Genomic DNA, 25,950 nt, shown 5'->3' with positions numbered 1-25,950 from the left:
GATGATTCTATAAGCTTCCCAGACAGTGCAAGTGCAGTTAGAGCTCACTCTGATGACTTCAGTCAGGTGATTACATTACTGCACCGAGGGAGAGTCCCCCGGGCTACGATCCCCTCTACTGCACATCCTGTCTTGGGTAATTACATCATCTCAGGGTGGTCTCCAATACGGCTCTCAGCATGTCAGAAAAACGCACACAAACTGGAAACATATGGCAAGCTGTAAACACAGAGCTGGAAATGGCTGTTTGATACTGTATGTATTCATAGTATTTAGAGTAACGGGGGGAAGTGAGTTGGTTTCTACAACAGTGAAGAGACACAGACATTTGATCTGCTTTAAGCATAAACTAAATATCATATCTAGCATTTAATATTAAGTAATTTCCCCCTGGGATTGTTAAAGTATTTCTGATTCTGATTCTGATTCTGATTCTGATATTCTACGTATAGCAGTTGTACACCACAGACAGGCTGTAAAAGCAGGATTCACTTAATAGGATACAGGTCAGTAACAAGTAGGCAGTCAGAAACAAAACTGAGACATTGTGCAGGCAGGAAAAAGCCAAAAAACTGGTCAAAGGGAAAATGGACCTTTCCCAGAGGGTTTTTTTCACTAGGAACAGCTGCCTGCTGTGGCTGGAAATGACACTGACTAGAGAAGGAAGACTGAACCAAAGCAATATCGCTGCAGGCGAGAACCAAAACAATGAGCTGAAAGACATTAAAATGCTCCTCAGAGATGAGCTGAAGAGTTGAGTGATAATTCTCTCTCTGTGATCATTTTCTTTTGATCTCTGCTGGCTGACTTACATTGTTGGGACTCTATAAACGAAACACCTTATTGCCTTTATTTTGAAAGTCTGAGTCATGACCCAACAGTAGCTCATGAGAGATCTGTTAGTTGTGTCACTGTTGCACCTCAGTAGCATAGTAGTCATAACATTTAGTATAAAGTTGTGGAAATGTTTTGCCGTTGTACTTTAGAACTAGTGTGGGGAAACCTTGTAGATGCACATGTTTTGTACTTTCCATCAACTTTAACCTTGGTTTACCAGCGTAGAGCTATTTGTTTGTTTGAAAATCACTGTTCTGCTGAACACACTGTTGAATAAAGGACACAAGCGAGGATAGCTTGAGGCTTCCCGGCATGCACACTTTCTCTGTTTCTTCTTAAGTAAAACACCTGAATAAATACAGCGTCGCTCAACACAAACACTAGATAATAGAGTAAACTGACCAACGCTCCAAAGCAGAGCTCAGGGTGAAGCTGGCTGAAAGCAGATGTAGCAACAGATGTAACAACAAATATAATTTAATAGAGTTGGGAGGGATGTTCTTGTTGATCCTCTTCTGTGTGTGTGTGTGTGTGTGTGTGTGTGTGTGTGTGTGTGTGTGTGCGTGTGTGCGTGCGTGCGTGCGTGCGTGTGTGTGTGTGTATGGAGGCCTAAAGGCTGCAGTCTGGATTGATTGCCTTTCAGATGGCGCTGGAAGCAGGGATGCTGAGGGGGCTGCAGCAACCCTAAAATCTAGTATAATGAAAACAATTAGTTTTAGCTTTTTTTTACTGGGATCTACATGTGTGCACTGGTATTTACGGTAGGAAAAAGGTTTTGCATTGTTTTTTTTTAGCTGTTTTATCCATTAAAAGGTTACATAATTTGTCTAAAATGTTGTTAACAACTATTAAATATGCTATAAATTATCCAGGCCATTCAAATTAATGCAAAAACAATGAATGTCACGCATTTAGCATTAGTATAACATCATTATAGACCGAATTTCTCTCCGAACGTCCAACTCTGTCTGACTTCCAGCGTACGTGGTGTTGATGGGTTTCCTCCACAGCAGCGCTCGAGGTCCTGCAGGCTGTGTGGGAGGCTGCAGAGACTGGCAGCTGATTAACAGTCTCACAGTGAATCTTAACGACCTCGTGCTCATCACAGTGTCAAAAGGATTATTTAGATTGGATAATTCATTTCGGAGAAGACTTTAGTCTGTTAATAGCATTGAAGCAGGAAGGTTTATTTATGCAGCCCTTCATTAAAACAAGGTCTCAGATGAATTCAGACATCTACCTCTTTCTAATCAACAATCAATTTATTTATAAAAAGCAACCAGAGAGCACAAACCTCTGTACAAACGTCTAATATTACTTTTATTTTGATAATTTACTCTGTTTTTGATATTTTTCTGAGAAATTTTTTCTGTAACTCCTGCCTGCAAAATATTGAGTCAAACAGTGATTTTAGATGAATCATGTTGCTGTAGCGCCACACAATGCTAAATTTTAAATATTGCATGATGCTGACATGTCCACAGAGATGTGTCAGTTTTGTAAATTTAGCTATTTACCCACAGGAAAATACAAAAAACAAAACAAAACAACCCCAAAATAAATAACCTTTTCAATATTCAGCCAAATACCATTTGGAGTCTGTTTGGGTAGAAATAGATGTGTAGAATAATAAATTCTAGGAAAAATGAAATGCATTCTGGTTCAGGAGTAAAGAGCTAAAACATAAAGTTCTTTATAAATTCTCCCTTTGTGGCACTTTTCAGTCTCGTCTGAAAACAAAAAATGAAGTAATCCAAATGTACAAGCATAAGGGTGTTTCCAGCAGTTGCAATTGAGATTGATCTATCAAAATCATCTCTTTGGTTATTATTCCAAAGAGAAAAGGCTTTTGTTAAGATTTATATTCTGCGCAGATGTTCAACAATCACACAGAAGAAAAACCCCACTGAAGCAGAGGAAGTAATTTCTCCACTGTCAGAAACCTCAGTAGACTATAATGCAATACAGCCTCAAGACATATCATTTTGTGCTATCTTTCACCTACTGTAGTATTATAATCACTGTCAGTATGTTCTCTCTCTCTTCCTACACTTATAACCCACAGCTGAATGATGACACAGCCCACACACTCACCATTGTTTAAAAGCAATAATGTCACAAACCTTCTGGAAAGTGGGAGCACTTAAAATGTAACTACTGGAAATGAACCCACTGAAGATTACAAATGTACATTCGAGAGTGCAAATAAGGGTGGACTTTTTCATTGTGCTCGTGTTGTTAAATGGAACAATGTTGATGACACATAAACGTCTGCTCCTAACTTGCAAAAGAAACACACAACACGTGGACGTACATTTACAACATGTTTTCAATCAGCCCATGATCCAGACATGCACATTCACACTGCAGTGCACAGAGTGGCACAAATCTGATTATTATTATCTTATTTGATTCTTTCATGACAGTGTGAATAGTACAAATCACATGGAATATAAAAATAATAAAAATTGGACTTTGCCTATTTTATATGTGCTGCAAATCAGGTACAGATACATTATGGAGGATCACGTCTCAGGATTAGGTCACTCAGACTTGTTGTCTGCTCTAATATCTCGCCCGGTCTTGCCACAGCTTGTCAACAAATTTCCAAGGGAAGTTTCCAGGTTTCCCAGACTGTTTGTAATAGACTGTTAGTTTTTTGGGATTTCTGAACTCTGAACTGAGGATGAGGATCAGGAAAGTATCGGGACTTTGTGGCGTGACTTAATGCTATTTACAGATGAATGTGCACTGCAGAGCACAAACATAAACCAGCAAGACACCAAGCAGATGCAATGTATCACATTTTTACATGTGAGGAGAAGATGGTGGATCTACTTGCAGGTGTTAACAGGAGCATCCTGCTCTTTAGTGGCAATGATGCCAAAATTAAAATAGTTACAAAGGCGTGTGCATAAATTAGGCATAATTACTTAATTAAAATTCTATTAAATCTATTCATTACACAATTACTACAACTACAACGACTAAAACTGGCAATGATGGTGATAATAATTAGAGCTTTTATGTCTAGTTTGTGTCGAGTGAATCAAACCGACTCGGCTCAGTTATTTTCTTTGATTGCAGCTTTTTTCTTTGACAACAGGTGTCAGTTCTTCCTGCTCTGCAAAGTACCTCAAGACTGCTGCTTCTCAGTGCAGGAGGGCTTTACTCAGGTCAACTCATCTGTTACAGCTGCTTGCCTCATATCTGAATCTCACCCCTCTTTCACCCAGCCATTTCACCATCATGCCTGCTGTACTGTTATCTTCACCAGCTGCTGAGCAAAATGCATTATATAAGAATTGTTAGAATTTTATTACATTTTATTGCTCGAAATGGATCAGTTGCATTCTCAAAAATGTATTTATTTGGGGGCCAGTGATCTTGAAATAACACGATTTACCTACATCAAGAGTTTATGATTTAAAGGACCAGTATGTAGGATTGCAACTAATTGAATACTGCTCGCCTTCCAAGCATGTAAGAGAAACTACAGTGGCTGCAAAGAAAACAAAAGCCCCAGTGCCAGTGTTTGGTTTGTCCATTCTGGGCTACTGTAGAAACATGCCGGATCAACATGGCAGCCTCAGTGAAAAGGGACCTGCTCAGTCTGTAGACAAAAACGTCTCATTCTAAGGTAACAAAAACACATAGATTAAGTAAGTAAAGCGCCATTTTTACAGCATGTTTAAAAACACACAGTTACAAAGTGCTTCACAAACATGCATGAAAAGTAAATTAGTAAAACAAAGAAAAGAATAAATTACATTATTATTAGTACTCAGTTGGTTGCAGTCTGCAACTTCACCAGTAGATGACAGTACATCTTACACACTGGTCCTTTAAGTAACAAGTGTTCACTTTTACACAAGGCTTTCCCAGGTGTGAGGTCAGTTCAAATGCTTAAAATTCTTCTCGGATTGACCTCAGCACTCAGTAAGTAAGAATTGATAACATATACGGACAGCCTGTGAACAGGGACGCATTTTTGAAAGTGTAATAACTTGACAAGAGTCTACAGACTTCTGCCTCTATGAGACTTTACTTAGGTACCAGCAGTCCTTAGAGCTAAATGCTATCATGAGCATACCAACATGCTCACAAGGACAATGCTAACATGCTGATGTTAAGCAGGTATACATAATTACTATGTTCACCATCTCAGTTTAATGCTGATATGCTAACATTTTCTAATTAACTAAACATAAAGTACAGCTGAGGCTGACGGGACTTAATCCATCCACTAGTTGTCAGGACATTTCAATCAGAATATCAAATGTCAACCTTGTGGTGGCGCTCCAGGTAAAGGGGATCAACAAAGTCAGTGGGGTTCAACCTCTGGGGACCACAGACGTCTGCCAGCCCTGGCGAAATCAAATCAGTGGAAGATATTTTCATTAAACATATTCTGTCATGTATGTTTGTTAAAACAGATATTTTACATCCATATAACAGATCACATTCAATACAGGTTATAGAAGACTCCTTCTGTAATGTTCCTGCACACAGCTATCTGAGTCCTCTGATGATTTGTGGACGTCAGTGTTGTGACTCTTTCGTCCCCTGCTGGTCATCCTTGGCTCCCTGTCCTGTTCACGCCTCAGTGCTGTTGGATTTATGGGCACAGTCTCAGAGGGCCCACTGATTACCTTCCTAACCTGCACTGTAAATCTGCGCTGTACGAACCTGGAGGTGCTCTTAGAGACCAAGAACTAATGTCTGCAGTCTCTACGAGAGGGAGAGTGGTTAACATAACTGATGTTTGAGGTTGTGGTTGGAGTTATGTCCGCTATGGAAAATTACTCCGCTCACAATGTGAGTAACACAGTTGCTGTTCTATGGGTAGACAGATCCACAGGTTTAACCCTGGTGCCCTGCAGAAAGCCCCCAACTGCTGCAACTATGTGCAAACTGAGCTGGAGAATACATTTTGCGTTGAACGAGAGCATGATTCTTTTTGTAGAGAGCCGATACTGTTTGCCTCCCTTTTTCACTAGAGCCTGTTTCCTAACATCGGTTTGTTTTTGTGTCAAATCAATTTCTGGCCACTTGCAGCTCTATGGAAGAATGATTTCATGTGAGGTCCCCATTTGGTTAGTTCCTATGCACACAGTACACATTCCTGCCGATGGCTTCGCACTATTCCACCGTTCCTCAGCAAGAAACTGCTGCAATACGCCAACAAAGGCAGTGATGAAGAGGACTGCTAAAAACAAAGTGTCCAAAAATGATTTCCCCTCCAGAAGTGATGAAGAATGATCTAATATGTCACAAAATTAGAGGAAAAATATAGGCTAATATCAGTCACAGTGGCTCGTTTGGTCACTTTGAGCAGCATGTTAATACTTCTGTACTTAAATGCAGGATTTGCATTTGTAATGTAGTATTTTTACATTGTTGTATTGTTGCTTTTACTTAAGGAAAGTGTACTTTGTCCGTCACTGTAGGAGAGAAAGAGGCACATTGCTGTGATGCTGCACCTATAATCTACTGGGGTTTTTGTTGTGTTTTGCCTCCATCTGTTTTGCACAGACTGCCTACAGATCTTCGGCATCCCCTTTAAAGTTTTTCAAAGTTGTCTACTGCCCTTTATATGGAGGGGGAGCACTAAAAGATAAAAATGCATAAATTAATTTCTTAACTTTTGCTGTAGGAGCCAGCAGTAGTGAGAATGTGAAACCACAGCTTTTTATGCCAGTATGTAACGTCTGTTGGTTAAAGAGGTGAAAGGAAATATCTTGTGGGCATCCAACAGAAAGAGAGACTACAGGAAATAATAAAAGTATTAAACGTCTGTCACCAGAGAGCAAAGTCAACCAGACCTTTGCGTGTTTCTTCTGGAGTATTTAGACTTTGCTGTAAAAAATGAGGGCCAGTGTTAACCGACATGACATGAACGGAAAAGCAGTTAAAAGTGAAGGCAGAGCAGCAGCGGCAGTAAACAGTCATAAAGTAGTGGGAAAATCCTACAATACTCAAATACAGGCTTTGCGATAGAAATACAATCTTTTTAACAATATGTTATATGAACACTCTCTGGCAAGACGATTTGTGGTTTGTGATAATAGCGGAGGGGAAAAAAGAAAACAATCTTTGTGCTCTGGTTTGTTCCATAAGCAGATTTAGTTTAACTTGGATAGTCAGGAAGATGATATTAGCTAGAGCTGCTGTTTCTCTGCTGTTTTATAAGAGTAACACAAACAAAGAGAGCAAATTTGATTAAAAGATACAATCCATGATTTATTACAGAAAAGAGTGATATCCAAATGATTTTTATGTTACATTATTTTTATACATCTCAATATGTTTTTACATGTAAACAGGAACGAAGTAAACAATGTTATTGATACACTTCATGTCACGACTGAACCATCCTACTGTACAGTTAAATCTATGGTCTAACGTCACTGTGCTTCCACGTCAAGTACATCACTTGCTCAAGCACAATCCTATTAGGAGGCATAGCACAGAACAGAAAGCTTAATCCCCCTTTAGACTGCTATGTTTTCAGAGATGTGCAAGGTTACGCCATTATTACTTATTATGCAATACCCATATTGTGCTATTGCCAACAGTAGAAGGCATGAGAAACACCTATTCCACCACTGTGCAGCATTTGTATTAGTGAGAAGGTGAACCGATGCACTTAAGAGAGGTGAAGATAGCAGAAAAAAGATCCATCCAGAAATAATTAGTAACTGGGCAAGTCAAACATCCAAGGTCATGTATATTCATTAATAAAATTACTCCGATACCATCAGGTTAAACATGTCAGCTGTTAGGTGGTGAACATAATTCTAATTCCCAGTTGAGTCGTCGCACGGAGCAAATTTGAGGATTCACATGAGACTCAGACTCTTGTTGAAATTCAGTCCAGGCCAGATTATATAAATCAGTCTGGAGTCCAAGATATTATTTAGAAAATATTCTTACAGTATAAAAGTCTGCCACACCAAGAAACATGATGTCTTTTTCCGGACCTTCAAAAATGATCAACACTGAAAAAGGGAGGTGATATGTTTAAGACGCTGTTAACAACTTTACAGAAGTTAGCTCTGCTCAAAGCAGATTTTAGGTCATGCATACTCTACAGTACAAATGTACCAGTACATTTACATTTGCATCTGTTCAAAATAAATGTAGCACTCAAGGATAACAACATGCATAGATTTTCAATGTTCACATAGCTGGGAAGATATTCTGAAAACCTGGACTAGTTTTCTAAGTAGTGGAACAAGATTTAAAGACAAATATCTCTCTCTCGTGAATGAAATGATTATGATCAATTACTTCTTAACCATCAATCTGCATCACATATCTCCATAATGAACCGTGTAACTGTATTTCATGGTTTCTGATCTACTCTGATATATTTACTGTGATTATGCAAAAAAAACCTAAAACATGCTTTTAACTGTGAGTGTGCATTATAGTCATGCAAATGCACTGCAGTGCAAAAATATATAATCTAAAAAAGCAGGATACTTTGACTGTATCATAGAAAATATGATAAAAAGTTGATCATCTGCAAACATTCAGAGGACACCTGAGAAATGTGGACGTTACTTTGTCTATCTGGGGATGAAAACAGGTGAACTCATACTGATAACACGAAATTAAAAGTATAAAAACATATACATTGTAACATGTATATACAAAGAACAGCAAAATAAATGAATAAATACATTTAACTAATGTACACTTGTTTTAAAATGATAAATACGGTTTTCAGTGTTCAGTGTGCAATGCCTTCAGGGTAGCAATATTCTTTATCTTCAGTTGTTAGATGGGTTTAACTTTCATATTTACTGTGCATAATGTGGGTCAACTCTAAATCTTATTTACCATCATATGATCAACATGACCTGTACTGATGCTCCTGGGCCAACGTTAAAGTTCTCATCGCCAACAAATTACAAAACGCCCTCATTAATGCTGTTTACTCCACAACTCTCCATCTCGACATGAATGAAACAGGAAATGATTATGATTCTGACTCAGTCGCAGAGATGGATGTGTCACTCATGCTGCCTGTTTTCCTGAGTTCTCTAATCCATGACATCAGAACTGACCGCAACACAAGGCAATGTCATGACTCCGCAATTAACAAAACCCAATTTCTCAGTTTCACATCCATAAAGGTCAGAAAGCAGCCGAAACCGCAGCTGACCGTGTGCTTAGCAAAGGGCTAAAACTGAAGTATGTTGGTGGACTTGTGAGGAACAGTGGATGGATGTTCTTTGCAAACTCAACATCGAAGCCACAGGTATGTTTAAGTGATCCAACTTTCAACCATGCTTCAGGGCTTCCAACAGCAAATGAAAAACAGGCTGCGAGCGCAGGGCGGAAGAGCAGATTTTCAGCTCCTGAATTCGAGTGTTTACATTGTTCATGATGGGAGTCACATTACAACGTGTACCGTTGACGTGTTTCACAGCTATTAGCTGAGACCCGAGTAGGTGCTGTGGTGTGACTCACATCCAAATCAAATCCGTACTAGAGAGTTCAGAGAGTTTACAGAAGACAACGGGACGAGGAGAGAGAATATTTCTTGCACTTGAAAAAAGCACGTGCAGCACAAACAGGCACACGTGATGTTGGTGACACAATTGTGGTGAGCACAATTGTAGGCACAATCAAATCGCACTAAGTTCACATTTCCTCAACTCAAGACAGTCAAGCTCAGCAGTAGCACAGACAGAGATTAACACACAGCTCACACTGAGTACGGACACACACGTGAACCAGGCATCAAGACAGGGTCTTTGTCTATCAAAAGGTACAAAACAATATCACCATGCACTTTATATGATTTCATAGAGAATTCTTTATCAAATGTACTGAATAGATGTTAACAACATCCACGATGATTGCTGTTGTTTTTATTTTTGTTATTTTTTTCTTTGCAGTTCACTAAATGGCCGCAAATATTAATCAGCATGCTTCAAGGGCAATATACAGTCGCTTTGCAAGAACAGTGTCCATTGTATTTGGTAGCCACATCACCAGAATCACTTTTGCAACAAGAAACGCTAAGTGCCAAAGTAGCTCTGTCACATAACCAGCAGAACGGTGGCTCCGCTGATGCTCACGGGAGAAAAAAAACGGCCATGCTGCGAGCTGCACCAAACTGCAGAATCAAAGCGGGGTGGGGGTGGGTGCTAGCTGCCACACGCAGAGAGAGTGCAGGATGGGTGCCAAGAGTGAACAGTGGTGATCTGCAGCCCTTGATCTGCATAGTAGACATTACAATTGCACAGGTTTTATCCAGTGAAGCCATGACACGGCACAGACAAGGGCAACCTGCTGGTTCAAGCCAGGTGAGGGATCAGGGTTGGGCGGGGCGGAAAAAAGAGGTCAGAGCCAGAAACCAAGAGCGGCGCCAACACTGGACGTGGAACAGATGGCGAGGGAGTGACCAGGATCAGAGCCTGGAGCCAGACAGGTTTAGGGGAGGATCTGGTTAGAGGGTGTCTTTGGTGTACAGAATCAGCAAAGTGAAGCTAGACTCTCAAAGCTAAAATACAAAGATAAGCAGGCAGGGGAGGTTGTGCCTGTGAGTTGAGGGCTGCGCGTTGTGTATTCGAGACGTGGGGGTGAAGCTAAGGCCACTCGTGGTGATAACGCCGTCCGTTCTTCTTTCTCTCCTTCTGCAGGTGCTCCAGTTCTGCTTCGTACATCATCTCCTGCATCAGGTACTTTTCCCTCCTCATACGATCGCAGAGATCCTTCGGCATGTCCGGAATGAGGTACGCTATGAAGGACTTGATTCCAAACACCAGGTGCTGAGGAAACCATTAATCATTCATGAGTTACTTTCCACAGAACACACACACTTTAGTTGCCAGTATTTTCTGTATAATTCAATAAGCATGCAAAGGTTAACACTGTGGGCACCACAATAAAGAACCTTATATGCCCTATAATGTTTTATAGGTGTATTTTATGCCAGTTTTTCCTCACTCTATGCACAAGGCAGCATTGTCAGGGAAAAGGATAGAGGACGAAATATGGTGCCATTTTTTAGCAAGACCACCATGTAATCTGGGAATTATTCTGTGGGTTTTGAGTGAAATTTCTCAACTCACTGTGGCAGCAAGATTCAATTAAAGGATGAGAATCACCCAGTTTGGGCTTGTGAGGTTTTCATTTCACAATGAAAGCACGTAAATTAAAATAAATAAAAGAAATTATGAAACTACCAAAAATCCTGTAATTTCACAGACTCAAGAAGACATACAGGGATTTAGTTTTAGCTGCTTGTTTTGCCAGTAAGCACACAAAAAAGAGTCTGACAAACCTCAAAGACGATGATGAAGGCCAGTCTGGCAGCTAAGACGTGCCAAAACTGCAGGGTGAATTCATACGGCACTGGGCTCCATGGCGGTGCTCTGTAGTCTCTGTACCTGCAGTATCTGGTCTGGCTGCTGTTCACATCTTTCATTTCAAACACAGACAGGCTGCTGTTCATGTAGCCACGCAAACACCTGAGGGCAAAAACAGAAGCTATCACCATAACCATATGACCATAACACAAGACACTCTGCCAGACAGAAATGTAAAAATATGTACAAAGGTACAAATAAGTGAACACTCCAATCTGTGGGATGAAAAATGAAGCATGATACTTTTTATAAACAGCAGAAGGTGCAATCAACTTTAGACTTCACTCATCTACATCTCTACAACTACATCACTCGTGTCAGTAAACTGTATTAAAGGTCCAGTGTGAAACAGTAGCCCAGAACAGACAAAGCAAACACACAGAGCCTTTTGTGGTTTTCATGGCTACTGTAGATTCTCCGACACACTTTGAATGGGAGGGTGAGGTGAGGGGATTTTAATCTCCAACAACACCGCTAGATGCCACTAAATCCTACACACTGGTCCTTTAGAGCACAAAGACATCAGTTTTTACAAAGAAAAGGAATTTGCTATATTTTGCGCTTACTCATCCTCATGGTGGTGTCCCTTGTCCACACACGGCCCATATTTGAAGGCGTAAACAAAGCGGGGGATGTAGTCTGAGGTGATGGCAATAACGAAGGCGTTGGTGATGACTGCCAGCACGCCGATACCTTCGAGAATACCGTGCCAGATACCTGACAGTCAAACCAGTTCAGAAAATGAGAGTTCAGTATGATGGTTTGTAACCCTTTAAGTTAAAGAGCATCAAGCAGGAGACAATCCCAGGAAAATTCTACCTTTTAATTATGTCTCTGTAACCAAATTGTTTGTGAACTGTTTTTAGCTGCAAGTCTATTGAGGCTACTTTATTGTCAATACCTTTTCTGCATTGGATTTGTCTCTGTATAATCTCACCTTAAAACTACAAAAAAGCTTTGCTCTTTGATTCTTGCCAGTGAAACATAACGTGTTAATTACAGCTGAAGAATTCTGAATGTTTCAGGGTGGATTCTTCCTTTAATTACAGGGCAGCATGCCACAAGAAGCATTTGGTCATATATTATAAGGCAGTTGCTGTTTGTACTCATATTGGGACGTGGGTTGGAGGGAAGGGAGGTGCAGCATATGGCAGTACAGAAGCAGAGGATATGGGAACATGTCTATCTCTGTAGGATTAAAAATGTTTTACTGTTTGAAGAAAGTGTCTGTGGTCTAAAAATAAACCCTACACTGTGTGAGAGACACCGAGGAGATGCAGGGCAGCCAGAGATCACACTGACCTATGTCAGTGGCGCGAGCAGGCATGGGTCTCCTCCACTGAGTGACAAACTTGTAGGCGTCAAGACGAATCTCAATGATGTTGTTGAGCAGAGCCAGGAGAGGAGCCAGTGGGAACGCTGCTACAAAGATGGTGGTGAAGCCAAACTGGAGAACTGCAGAGGAAAGAACCGTTTGGATGAACTTCAGAGGATGTCCGTCTCAACTCTGGCACAAACTACGTTAACAGCCATAACTTGTATTTTTATCTTCCCTCTTCAGACATATATAACATTTCAAAATGTTTTACCCATTTCTAGGTATTCGTCCACCAGTCCATGGGCGTTCATCGGCTGCAGATTCCAGTCTTTGTCCCACTGTGGAAGCTGGGCTTTATTCTCTACATTCTGCCCTCCACCACCTACTTTCTTCATCTTCCTACGAGACCACCAGTTCTGCAGCAAACTGAAAAAGTAGCAATTAGCTTAGCTGTCAACTCAAAGCAATTATTTCTGACAATGCGACGAGCACTGCAGGAACCCTTTTACTAGGGCCCACACAAGAGGATTTGATGTGTTTTGGAGGGAGGAAATGCTTTTCATATGCAAATAAAACACAGAAACAAAAAAAGAAATTAACAGAAATTACACAAGGTTTGTAAAATGCCAATCACTTAAATTTACAGCATTATGCAACAAATATGGCTTTTCTAATGGTTCATAAAGAAAGCACCCACAAGATTATAATAACATATTACTTACGGATAACCAAGCTCCATGAAGTTGTTCCAGATTTGTTTGAAGAACATGATGACTCCCATTTGCAGACACAAATCAATCAAACAGCCGCTCGGGTGACACTGAGAAAAATACATTTAAAATAAAAAAAACTGTGACATCCATATTTCATGCCCGATAATTCAAAGCCATGTGCAAATCCGGGGACACACTTCAACCCTTTCTGTTTTTTAATCATTAAAATTTTAAATTGCAGTAATTATGCTGGAGATTAATGATTCACATGGTAATATACGGACAAATCATTAAAAAGATGAATTACTTTGAAATTTCTAAATATATCCTTAAACAGAAGGCAATGACCGGCCCACTTATGGTGATTGCACTCACCTCCTCCAGTCTCCAACGATTAAAGAGTTTATTGTATTTTCCAGGCCTGCCTGCAAACCTGAACAGATTGAGATTGGCAACATTAGCTGCGAAATTCAATCAGAGGAAGACTAATAAACTCTGAGCAGGGGGAAAAAAGATGCTTAAAAGGTGCTAATTGTGTCAGATCAACTTCACAGCTTGGTTACATTTCTAGTCGAGGCAGTATTTTGTAAATGCTGAAACATGAGGTCCAAAATGAAGTTTACAGTGAGAGGGAAAAGGGAAGGAGTCTTGGCAGTCAGAACATGGGAGTTTGAAACAAAACATCTCTGCACAATCTCTCATTAAATTCACTGTAAACAGGAACTGCAGAGTTCATGGCAGCCAGCCTACCTTCCGAGAAAGAAAGCGATGTAAAATGTGGAGCTGTTCAAATTTACAAACTGAAACAGGAACATCTTCAGAGCAAAGCTGTTCTCCCACTCAGACTCTGTCCGTGGGTGCTCTGAGGGGGGAGAAAGAGGGGGTTGTGGGGTGGACGAGGGAGAAAATAAATGCTTGCCAACCATCTGGGAAGCAAGAGATAATGAAGGTATAAATGCATAAAGCATGTGGACAACACTCACCTAAATTTGTCAGCAGATAGGCCACCTTTTCATACACCTGGCAAGATGATAGCACTCGTAAGCATCAACAGGGAAAAGGTTGAGGAGGGTAATGATCATGAGAAAGAGAAGCAAACAGAAATCTCAGCAAAAAAAAAAAAAAAAGAAGAAGTCTTTCTGGCTGTGGCTGTTTCTTGGAACAAAGTTCTAAATAAATGTTACATTAAACATTTGTTGGACAGTAAATGTAAACGTGTCAGATGATGCTTGTCCAGACACCCACCACGTTGAGAGACATGATGATCATAAAGTTAATGCAGACACCAGTGCCAGAGGTGGCAAACTGCCAGTTCTTCTTCACGAAATACCAGTTGAGGGACGCGAACTTCTCCATCGCAATGAGACGGAAAACCACCACAGCAAACACGGCTGTCAGAACTAGGGAAATCTAAACAGAGATTATGGAGAGAGGGAAGCATGGAAGAGGGGATGATATATGTGTTTAAAAACTACACAGATAAACACTTCAGTTTTCAGAGGTTTGTAGAGGTTTTATCTTATTTTATAATGAACAAACTGTGCAGCATTAAAAAAGGACAACCTATTGATTAAGAAATAATTAAATATTCAGATAAACAAAACACTCGTCATTCAAATGTAATCAGAAAGGCCACTATTTAATTACAGTTTTCATCCAGCAGGGGGGGATGTTATGCCACAGCTGGCACATCATAACCGCCCCAAAGGTGGCACACAAAATGACGGTGATCTCACTCTGAGCCTGAATCCCAAAAGGGCAGATTATTCAAATATCAAAGGGTTTACCATGAAGAATATTCCGGACACAGAGACCATAAGCCGGCTGAGTTTGTCTGAGAAGGGCTGGAAAGGCTCGGGTTTGCCAGAGATGGGGTTGACTCTCTCCACCCTGGAGTACTTGGCTTCAAATTGAGGCCTCAGCTCCTCCTGATTCACAACACACAATCCAGTAGGAACTATTGAACTGTAGGTGTATCTGATGAAGCAATGACTCTTATTTTTGTATCATGAAATTTCAAAGACATGCTGCAGGAACGTAGACGAGAATTGATATCAAATGATATCTGATCTATTTGAGGATATTGCTGACGTACCTCTTCCTCCTCCCAATCAATGAGATCCCAGTCATAAGTCAGTTCTGCTCTCCTCCTTTTCCAGAACTCCAGGAATACTGTGGCTGCAGAAGAGATCAGGAATCAGTCATATTATTGATTAACTTTGACATGTAACACACAGTATGATTAATAATCATGTGACTGCAGAGGGCCATTAATTGTGGACACAAGGCAGAACCATATCATGGTCAGATCTCCTGAGTGAAACACAGGCTGCGGTGACGTGCATGGCCCATGATGGAAACTGATTACAGTCATTAGTTCACAGACTGCTCTGTTTCTGTGGTGAAGTTAAGAGCAACAGCAAATAGGCTTTACTTGTGCAATGTTCACCCCCAAATAGTGTCTTTGTCAGCCGAGATCCAATTTATGTTGAAAGACTTCAAAAGTAAAGTCTGGAGGCATTGTTTCCTTTGTGCCAGCATCTATTGTCACTTGAGCTGCACACAACAGCAGAAATTATGTTTGTAATCTTTTTCTGTCAAGACTTTTCTGTATTCTGGTTTATTACAGATACATAACACCGGGGAAAAAAGGCATTTATAACAGCTGCATGACACGCAGACTTCAGAATCAATATGTAGTTCAATATATGTGGAAAAATGTGTCTTATATAGTGCAAAGACAGTGACAGATCAGTGGAAAAGAGCAGTGCAATCATGTATGATGGACCGCACACTGTAACACTATACTGCTGATTCAGCCCTTTTGTCAGTTTCCATTAGACATACATGTGATACACATGTGTGATTTTGTAGCAGGAGGACGTAAGCCTGATGAAAACTGACATGAGTATTTAATCAGTGCTGTGCGGCCTTAAACACAGCTCTTATTTGTGAATTATGAATGTTTTATACATCTGAACATATCACATGTATTTAGAGCTGCAACTATTATTCACTGATTAATCAATTAGTCAATCAACAGCAAACACAATGTCAACTATTTTAATAAATGAGTCAAACATTGGCAAAATTAGCTCAGTTTCTTGTCTAATTTGATTGTAAATTAAATTTTTTTATTCAAGCAATTCATTGACATCACTTTGGGCTTTCTGTTATTGTGATGGACCTTTTTTACTACTTTTTAGACTAATTGATGCTAGAAAGATGATTATTCAGTGATGAAAATAATTGTTAGTTGCAACCCTACATGTGTTATTTTTAAATCCATTTAAAAAGATTCTAGTGATGAAGATGAATTTGCGACACAAAAAGAAGAAACTGAGGCCTTAAAAAAGACCAGAATATGAATCCTCAGTCAGAACAACTTTCACTGCTGTAAAAGATTTTGAAGTTTAATATAGCTTGACCCACTTTTGTTTAAAGAGAGAGAAAAGCAGCCTTTTCAGATGCCTACATTCGGTCCCTTGGGCTAACCAATTTTTCATCTCTATCTCGTACACACACACACAGCAGACATGGAGTGCACTCGTTCAGTGGCGCAGTACTGCTACTTTGGCCCACATTGCCAAAAGCCATCATGGAGGATTGGGAGCTACAGACCTCAGTCAGTGAGGCTGGCTGGACCTCCCCCGACTCTCCCACTCTCCTTGGCCTTCATTTAGCCCAAACTCAGAACACAATGTGCCAAGTGATCCCTCTGGGCACAGGTGATTATTTACCACGCTGGCAGATACATGGATGTGGGCCAGCCGCTGCACAGTAATGCTCACACTCTAACTCATTACAAACATATTATAGCTGTGGGAACCATAGCCGCAATATACCATTACCATGGTGAAATTCTGCAGCACTGACAGCCGAATGATACAGCCTCCCTCTGGAGAAATGTTTAATTATCCGACTAATTACATCAGGACAGCACTGGAAGTGCAGATGCTCAATCAGAGAAACCTGGCCATGATTTATTCCCTGACAAACGTACTACAGAGTAAAAATCTCTTGTATTGTAGAGTGTTTACTGTGTTGAATTCTGGGTTGAAAAGCTTAATGTGTTTGGAGGAGTTAAGTGGAAGCATGAGCACTGGCACACTATTGTATAAATAGATTTCAATTCCACAAGGGTTTTTATCAAGTGAGGAACATAGTTGATGTAATACAACAAGTGTTCACAAAATCGGGAAAAGGGACAAATGAAAACAGTCTCCACCTACCCCAAATAGCCATGAAGATAGCAAAGAACACAGTGCCGCCATTATCAAAGAGATGGGTCACCTAGAAACACAAGCACATGAAGGACTGCTCTGAAAAAGCGGTTCTTAAAATAGTGACTTTAACGATTATGACTGACATTTATTCAGTTTCAACAGCTTCACCTTTGTCCCATACATGTCAGGACTTTGTCATGATCAATATGGTCGTCAGTCACGTTAAGTCTGTTTCATATTTATTAATTATTTCATGTGTTCACTTCCTGTCTTTTTGTCCTACTTTACGTCCTGCCCTTGTGTGTTTTCCTGCCGTTTGTAATTGTCTGCCCCGCCCTGATCACCTGCACCGGTGTCTGATTAGTCCCCCACCTGTAGAGTATTCCTCTGCCTTTTCCTGTGCCCATTTGGATTTGTTTGCTTGCGTTTATTGGACTTTGGTGTACCAGATGATTTTGCAAGTAAAGAACTGTGTTTGTTTCCTTGTTTCAGTCATAACAGAAAGCCATATTCATATTAAACAGACAGATATGAAAGTGTTGTTGACTAATGAACTTAACTAAAATAAAATAATTAAGTGTATTTCCAAAAATGTCTGACCAAACCTTTAAAATATTGATTTTCTAAAAAAATTTGGAACAAGTGTGTAACGAGCCAGACATACTGATAACACTGTGAATTACAGATAATTATCAGAACCGCACAGACCTTTGCGTAGACACAACTGTCACTCAGCCTCCACGGCTTACAGGTGTCCTCACACATAGGACACATGATGGTGGTGGTGGCTTCACAAATCTCTTTACTGATGAGACAATAAATCAGGAACAGCACGTTTTTAAATTACAGATTCTACATTAGTATCATTACAGGGGATGTTATAATGCATGCAGGCTGTGGGAACTGACCTGACTTGACTAGAGTCCATCGTGAAGAGACCATAGAGGAAGACAAAAACGCCAACCAGGGCGGCAGGGATCAACATGCCAGTGTACCAGCCCAACCACGCAAAGTAAAGACCGATTTTCTCACCAAAGTACCTCCTGAGAGAGAGACGGAGAGACAGAGAGGTCAGAATTCACTAATAAACTGTGACTGATAAACCTGGTGAAGTTGTGGGTTTAGTCAGTGTACTGTGAGGTAGTCGTGGTAGCTTAATGGATTGGGATGCCGCTGGACATAAAGGTCACACTGTATAATGCTGTGGTGGGAAATGAAATCAATAATTATATCTGCTTCCTAAACCACAGCTGTGAAGGTGCCATTGAGCAAGACACTTATTTCACAACTGCAATAACGCTCAGTGGCGATTAGCTGTATCAGGCAACTCCCAAGTGTGTATGCAACGCTCTATTAACAATGAGGAAGGACACGGCTTGGAAAATAAAGTGTCAGCAAATCTTCCTGTAATATGTTTACATGCAGGCTAGTATCCCATTAACAGTTCCTGGTTTCAGGATAAGGTATGATATACACTGGAAACAAAAGAAAGGGGTGGGTGATATGTATACAATCTTATATCACAGTATATATAATTTTATAAAACAATGTTCTGAATATTCAGTTGAGAAATCATTATTATTATTATTATCATTATTATATATAGCCAGATGGGAATGTCTGTTTTTAGCCAAACAAAATCTGATGGTTGATAAATGTATCTCATGACATTAGCTTAGCTTAGAATATAAAACTAGAAGCAGGGGTAAGCAGCTATCCTACCAGCACATTTGAAGTTCAATAAGTAAGATGTAAATATCTTGCTTGTTTTATTTTAACACAATCAGAAATTTAATGAAATATTTGTGGTTTTAAAGGGAGATATGTGGTGTATCTTCCTGTTTCCAGTCTTGATGCTAAGCTCATCACCTCCTGGCTCCAGCTCTGTTCTTAACACATGAGAGTGGTATCGATCTTCTTATCTAACTCTTGACAAGAAGGTGAAAAAGTGTATTTCATAAAATGTCAAACTAGTCCTTGTCACTCTGTCTACTGTCCATTTACCAGTGAAAAGATGAAAAAGGAACAGCGGTGCCAAGGAGGCCATAAACTAAAGTGAGTTCATCCTCAACTGTTCCTCAATGGTTATATCATACTATACTGGGATGTCAGGGAGTGATAAACAAGCCTGTTCAGACAGCAGACTGTGATCAAAAACCTGGGTATCTTTATAATCATGTACTTTATATAAGAAGATGAACTGGGTTACTCTATGTTCTGAATATGACCAAAGACAGAATGAGGCTCAAAAACAGCTCATGATGCTGTGTCTCCTGCTTCAAAGCTGATTACCTGATGAGGTCCAGAGGCTGGTATTTGTACCAGATTCCCCAGCGGGCCCAGCGCTCATACAGAAGGTGCCTGTGGTTCTGGGCACCGTGCGTCTTAATTGGATGTCTGCTCTTGTAACCACCCTGATGAGACAAGCGTAATAAAATCTACATTACAAGAGGAATTTTACAGCCTGACAATCTGTTAATCTCTACAGGTTTTCAGCACAAATAAAAAGATCTTCTCACCTCATGAGGAGGAAATGCAGCCTCGTATGTGTTGTTGCCCAATAACCGGTTGATACCTACAGTAGAATAAACCATGTCGTGTCAAAGGATGCTGATATTGCAGCTAAAAAAGCACAAGGACACTACATTAAAAATTCAGTACCAGTCATAATTGAGAGAGGGGGCCAATGAGAGATTCATTTAAACCCACTCTTCCACAGTCATAACAATTTACTGCATTATGTAACTGACAAGCTGCATTAGACAAGCACATTAGAGGCTTAAAACACTCAGGTTGCAATTTCAAATAGCTGCACTTGAAAATAACCTTTTTCATTTTTGCTGGACCATAATTACTTGGTGTAAAGTATTGTCTCAATCACAATAAACTTACTGAATTGGCTGCAAGTAATGTATTGCACTGAATTAAATGTTATTTTTCAATAGGACAATAGTGCATTCATTTGCATTGTCATCTCCTAACTGAGACTGTAGATAGTGAGAGCAGAAGCAGGGAGGGGTGGATATGAAAAGGATTTTCCACTCCTGTGGTGGAGCTGATCTTATTTGTTGGAAAGTAGAGTGGTCAACAGCATTAAAATATTAATGTGAAATCCGTTCCAGCCCTTCAAGGCCAAACTTTAATCAGCAAAACATGTCGGCAGCAGTAAGACAAGATAGTGGATAGTGGGAGTGGACAGGCAGTTTGGTAACAGCCAGAAGAAAAAAAAAACAACAGCCAGAAGGAGAGGAGGGATCAGACACAAGTTGGAGGATACCAACAGCTCAGCAGCAGCACACATTTTAATCATCCCACAGCAAAATAAAAAACAAACACACACTTCCCCCCACAACCCTACTATCACTCTCTAAAGTCAAATTAACAGCAACATCTAGTCTCTTTCACTGGTGCCCCTGGTGGTTTTAGCAGATATAGTAAACAGAGATAGGAATAAAGACAGAATTATTGTGTTTTATTGAGTTTACTGTGTGTCATTTGTAACTTTGCTACTAATTTGCATTCATAATTTAGGGCTCATTCTATTTAGTCCAATACTGACGCTGGTGAATGAAGCTATGATGAAAATGAACAGAAAACAACATTAAAACAATTTATTTTCTAAAATATGTAGATTCTGTCCATCTCAGTGAATACACTGTCCTAAATAGGTAAATATGATGGATACATGAACATTATTATATATAAATGAGCATGGTAATCCCCTGCCACTAATGTGACACCACTATAGTTATTAATTAGTATGTGAGGAGCAAGAAGAGAAAGAAGTGAGTGCTGTGCCTTACCCATCTTTAATTTTCCATCCTCATACTTGGTGCGCTGCAGGACATGATGGACTATTCTGCTTCTGGTGGAATTGGAAAAGAAGGTCTCTCTATTGTTGATAGTGAAGCTGGGAGGAAAGTAACAGCACACTCCTTCAGATATTCATCATGTAACAGTATATCAGTATCATCCGGTCGCAGCCCTTAATGAGAGCTGAGCCAATAACCATGGGAAGTTCATTAAAACTCAATTCATGGAGTAAAGTTTGTGTTTACTTCAGCATCATTATTTCCTAAAAATAATAATAATTATAATAATAATAAAGACCTGACAAGCGAAGGAAAAGAGGAAACAATTCATCAACAACTGAGATTAGATCATGTGTTTCATCAAAGAGATGCTCTGGAAATGAAAAAAAAAACAGGAAGGAATGAGGGAGAAGTCTAATCATTTCATGGACATCTGCTGCTGTATTTCGATATCTTATTCATGATCAACTTCTTTGAGTTCTGACTCAAAGATATGAAATATACAAGAATTCATAGTGCAAAAATAATCAGCCGGTTTCTAAATTCCACATCCAGAGCTCAGAATATGAATGGATGTGATGGATGAGAGGGAAACTGGGGCTACAGAGCAGGATGAATATTAGCTAACACTACTGATACAGACACTGCCATTATGTGACACTCATGGGTCTGAGCATGCATGGTTACGTGTACATAACCTCCTTACTGATGCATGCGTGCTCTGCTGAAGGGGGCTGTGTAGCAGTCGGTTTCCTCCAGGTCAGGCAAGGCCTCTTTGTCCAGCTTCATGGGATTTCTGGGAAGCCAGCTTTTTATCTGACGACATCTCAGATGAAACCTGCTGCACAGACGCAGAGAGGAAGAGGATTAACGGCACAGATTAACATGAAGATTGTTTTCTTTGATATGGAACGGTGGATTCTAACCTTTTACGCTCACACAACCCTGACGAGCTCACAACACCTCACACCCACTAAAAACACTTTTCACACACATGCACATGTACACACATCACCCTGATGACTATTGTTTATGTAACAGCTCGCTAAATCCAGCTCAAAGGATAATTCTGTTTTTTCATATTACAGTTACGATTTAAGGACCAGGTGAAGTCTGAAGGCAGACATTGGTTTTCCAAACTGTAGCCTATGTCCTTTTAATGTTATACTAACTTAATTAATAGAATCAAGCATCTGCAGTAATACTTACACAGAGCAAAGCTTTTAGCTAAATGCTAACATCAGGATGCTTTTATGTTTATGTTTAGTAGGTATAATGTTAACCATGTTCACCATCTTAGTTTTGCATGTTAGCATGGTAGCATAGCTAATTAGCAAAAACAGTTATTAATTGCTAATTAGCACTAAAGAAAAAATACAGCTGAGGCTGATGTGACATCAATTTTTCAGACACAAACAAAAGTATTGGTAAAACTAAAATGTTGACCTGAGGATGGTGCTACGTGAAAATTTAAGACATTTTTAAGAATTGGATTATCCTTTGGGGGACATGAATGTCTGTACCAGCAATTCCTCCAAAAGTTGTTGAGACATTTCAGTTATAATCCACAAATGTCAATCTCATGGTGGTGCTAAAGGAAAAGTCACTTAAGGTTTAAGAACCTGGAATCATCAATGTCTGTGCTACAATCTTTGATCCATTGGTGCTGCTAGATGAAATGTCAGGGGATTGCAACATCATTAGGATTTATCTTCTGGGCATCATGCACGTGTGTGAATTTAATGGCAATCCGTTCAGTAGTTGTGGAGAAGCTTTGAATGAGCCCTTCCCTTGTAAAACTTTGAATAGGCAACAGTTAGTGAAGTGTGATATTACTGTTCTTGAAGGAGTGCTGGTTTTTATCCATTAAACTGCGAACATGGTATAACTCATTTCCTCCATCATTTGAGCTTATAGACATTGTGAGGGTGCAACCTGATAAACTAACATCAATAAATGTTTCTGTTTTAGAATTTTATGATACTTCACCATCCAGATTGATATACTAATAAACTATTTCTCACAAATACATAATGGATGGACATGCTGTAGTCAATATGCCGCTAGCATGGCTAAAATCAGTTAATATTGGATAAAATTGTCCCGCTGCTTCTCCAGATTAGCTGGAAAGGTCTAATTTAGTAAGGCTCTGCTCTTATATGGATTGAGTGAATATAAATGGGCACTCTGGGGGGAAACACGCTGTTGTCAGACATAATTTTATGAATGTTGTTGCGAAGGTGACAGGTACGGTACAGAAAGTAATGATTTTAAACAAACAAGCTGTCAGCACCTGCACACGGCCCATTTGTTCAGCTTTACAGGGATGTGAGTTAGTGACAGACTATTAGTAAACACATAAAGCCTATTTACTACAAGGGTAGAGCTTTCTTATAGGAGCAGTAGCTTAGTGAAAGACTGCAGGAGCTCTGAGGAAAACATAATGGTCCTCATTGTTCACAGTGACTAAGATCACTCTCGCACACAAGATTTAAAAGTGCTTTGTTCTCAGTTGGACAGGTGGGCGAGTGATTGTTGTCTGTGTGATTTTTGTCTGATCTGTGTGTGTAGGTGTGTGTGTGTGTGTGTGTGTGTGTGTGTGTGTGTGTGTGTGTGTGTGTGTGTGTGTGTGTGAGAGAGAGAGAGAGAGAGAACGTGTCCTCGAAGCATGACTATTAAAATGTACATGTTATAAGGTGAAATAACAATATCAATAATCAATAGTATCCATATTGTCAATTCCTTCAACTATAAGAACTTATATTGACTACAGCATGTCCATCCATTATGTATTTGTGAGAAACAGTTTATTAGTATATCAATCTGGATGGTGAAGTATCATAAAATTCCAAAACAGAAACATTTATTGATGTTAGTTTATCAGGTTGCACCCTCACAATGTCTATAAGCTCAAATGATGGAGGAAATGAGTTATACCATGTTTGCAGTTTAATGGATAAAAACCAGCACTCCTTCAAGAACAGTAATATCACACTTCACTAACTGTTGCCTATTCAAAGTTTTACAAGGGAAGGGCTCATTCAAAGCTTATACATGAAACCATCATTGCTGTGGTTCAAACATCAGTGCATGAACTTCAGGTTAACAGCCCCTGAAAACTATTTCCCTTTAACATTAAATATGTATGACTAAACGAGAAACACTTACACTTAACACTCCTAACTTAAGTTAAAGTTATTAAAAAATAATAAATGTTCTTGGGTGTTTTTTTATTTGTATCTCACTGGAACGATCCACTGAGATAAAGAGATGGAAATTCAGAGTCCTGTGCAGAGCTTGGACAACACTTGAACATCACATCAAAGCGCAAGAGCATCTGTCTAAAAATAGTATGCAAATGAGCCCGTGCAGCTACATTTATTTGACTGAAAGACTAGTAGTATCTTATAAAGAAGCACTATCAATGTGTGAGGTACAGTATTGTACACATTGGAGGCTGTGGTTTTTTAAAAAGGTTGGAAAGTTGTTAAAAAGATTCTCGTATTTATAAATACTGGAAAAACCAACTGCACTTAATTATTTTTCAATGATTGCTTGTAATCAATAGATCAACAGGGAGTGATTTTCCAATTTAAAAATCTAATCACAGACTATGTAATCACTGTATATTTACACACAGTCTGTGGAAATGGTTGATTAATCCTGGGTTCATTAATATTCACTCAGTGGTTGGTTAAAAAAGGACAATGACGGTTTGACTCAAACTTTATCTTTTTGCGTTCCCTCACTGATGTGACTGATAACTTCAATCTTAAAGACATACCATGCAGTTTTCCGGTTTTGTCAAACAGCTACCCCTAGAGTCGCTGTGGAGTACTTGTATTTAACATTAACTGTTGTAACTCACCAGAGCCGTCTCTATATACGGCTCTGCGTCTCTGCACTCACGGCCTGATCCCCTCTCCCTGTATACTGGTACATGTTCAGTAGGATGGAAGCGTTGGACATCGAACAGGCAAAGATAGACTCCGAAGATGTCTAAGTGAGTGCCTGCTAGTGTCTTCCATTGAGGCTGCTTCTTATGTCGCTGATGTATGTGACGTTGTGCCGTAAAGCAAATTGTGATTCTCGATCACAATTTCGATCTCGATCTCGATTTGGCGGGACATCACCTTTCAGACTTGCATTGCTGGTTCTGCCAACGGTGTCCCTCTCCTGCTTACCATCGAAATGACTTCGAAACTGTTATATTAAGGTAAAAATCTTGCACAGTGTGCCTTTAAAACACCATCCGCAGCTTACATTATGGTTCAGGCCTCACAGCTACTCATGAATCCCATTAAAGACAGTGAAACATCCAGCTCGCTGCCCCCAGACAGCAACAGAAACAAATTGTCCTATACTTTAAATCCACTTACCTGCCCAAGGTTTTGCTCTTCCAGTCTGTAAAGTAACATTTTTTCCTGAGAGGAGAAAAACACGAAAGGTTAGAGAGATTTATAAAGCTGCCTGCCACTGAAAAAGCTGACCTGAACACTTTCAAGAGTTAAAGGTCCAATCTTTTTCTGTAACTTTAATGGTTACCTGAAAGGCATTCGGATGTTCATCTGCTCTGCATATTTGCAAAGCGTATCCCAGGGAGCGTGGACCTTCACAAACATGATGTCGTTGTTTGTCAACGAGGGCTTTCAAAAT

General features: G+C 39.8%; 1 protein-coding gene across 7 annotated transcripts in view; it reads right to left on the bottom strand.

The window, feature by feature from the left end:
• Positions 1 to 7,054: 7,054 nt before the first annotated feature.
• ano3 (anoctamin 3) overlaps positions 7,055 to 25,950 on the bottom strand; it is a 37,770-nt gene continuing 18,874 nt past the window's right edge. For 3 of the 7 annotated variants that reach the window (XM_051380667.1, XM_051380670.1, XM_051380672.1), the window contains 21 exons: positions 25,840 to 25,940; positions 25,674 to 25,718; positions 22,001 to 22,135; positions 21,286 to 21,392; positions 20,002 to 20,057; positions 19,775 to 19,896; positions 18,391 to 18,525; positions 18,191 to 18,287; positions 17,489 to 17,549; positions 15,352 to 15,434; positions 15,044 to 15,184; positions 14,502 to 14,666; positions 14,240 to 14,276; positions 14,007 to 14,118; positions 13,632 to 13,689; positions 13,266 to 13,363; positions 12,815 to 12,969; positions 12,528 to 12,680; positions 11,792 to 11,942; positions 11,141 to 11,327; positions 7,055 to 10,625 (listed from right to left, as the gene is read on the bottom strand). In XM_051380667.1, coding sequence (XP_051236627.1) covers positions 10,443 to 10,625; positions 11,141 to 11,327; positions 11,792 to 11,942; positions 12,528 to 12,680; positions 12,815 to 12,969; positions 13,266 to 13,363; positions 13,632 to 13,689; positions 14,007 to 14,118; positions 14,240 to 14,276; positions 14,502 to 14,666; positions 15,044 to 15,184; positions 15,352 to 15,434; positions 17,489 to 17,549; positions 18,191 to 18,287; positions 18,391 to 18,525; positions 19,775 to 19,896; positions 20,002 to 20,057; positions 21,286 to 21,392; positions 22,001 to 22,135; positions 25,674 to 25,718; positions 25,840 to 25,940 — 2,382 coding nt within the window. In that variant the 3' untranslated portion in view covers positions 7,055 to 10,442. Of the gene's footprint in view, positions 10,626 to 11,140; positions 11,328 to 11,791; positions 11,943 to 12,527; positions 12,681 to 12,814; positions 12,970 to 13,265; positions 13,364 to 13,631; positions 13,690 to 14,006; positions 14,119 to 14,239; positions 14,277 to 14,501; positions 14,667 to 15,043; positions 15,185 to 15,351; positions 15,435 to 17,488; positions 17,550 to 18,190; positions 18,288 to 18,390; positions 18,526 to 19,774; positions 19,897 to 20,001; positions 20,058 to 21,285; positions 21,393 to 22,000; positions 22,136 to 25,673; positions 25,719 to 25,839; positions 25,941 to 25,950 lie in introns of those variants that run through there. The other 4 variants (XM_051380668.1, XM_051380673.1, XM_051380669.1 and 1 more) reach the window with 3 other exon arrangements.

The sequence above is a fragment of the Dicentrarchus labrax genome, unplaced genomic scaffold (genome assembly GCF_905237075.1).
Source record: "Dicentrarchus labrax unplaced genomic scaffold, dlabrax2021, whole genome shotgun sequence".
Classification (NCBI taxonomy): domain Eukaryota; kingdom Metazoa; phylum Chordata; class Actinopteri; family Moronidae; genus Dicentrarchus; species Dicentrarchus labrax.
Note: the sequence above shows the minus strand (reverse complement) of the source record. Positions and strands in the feature narration are given on the sequence as shown.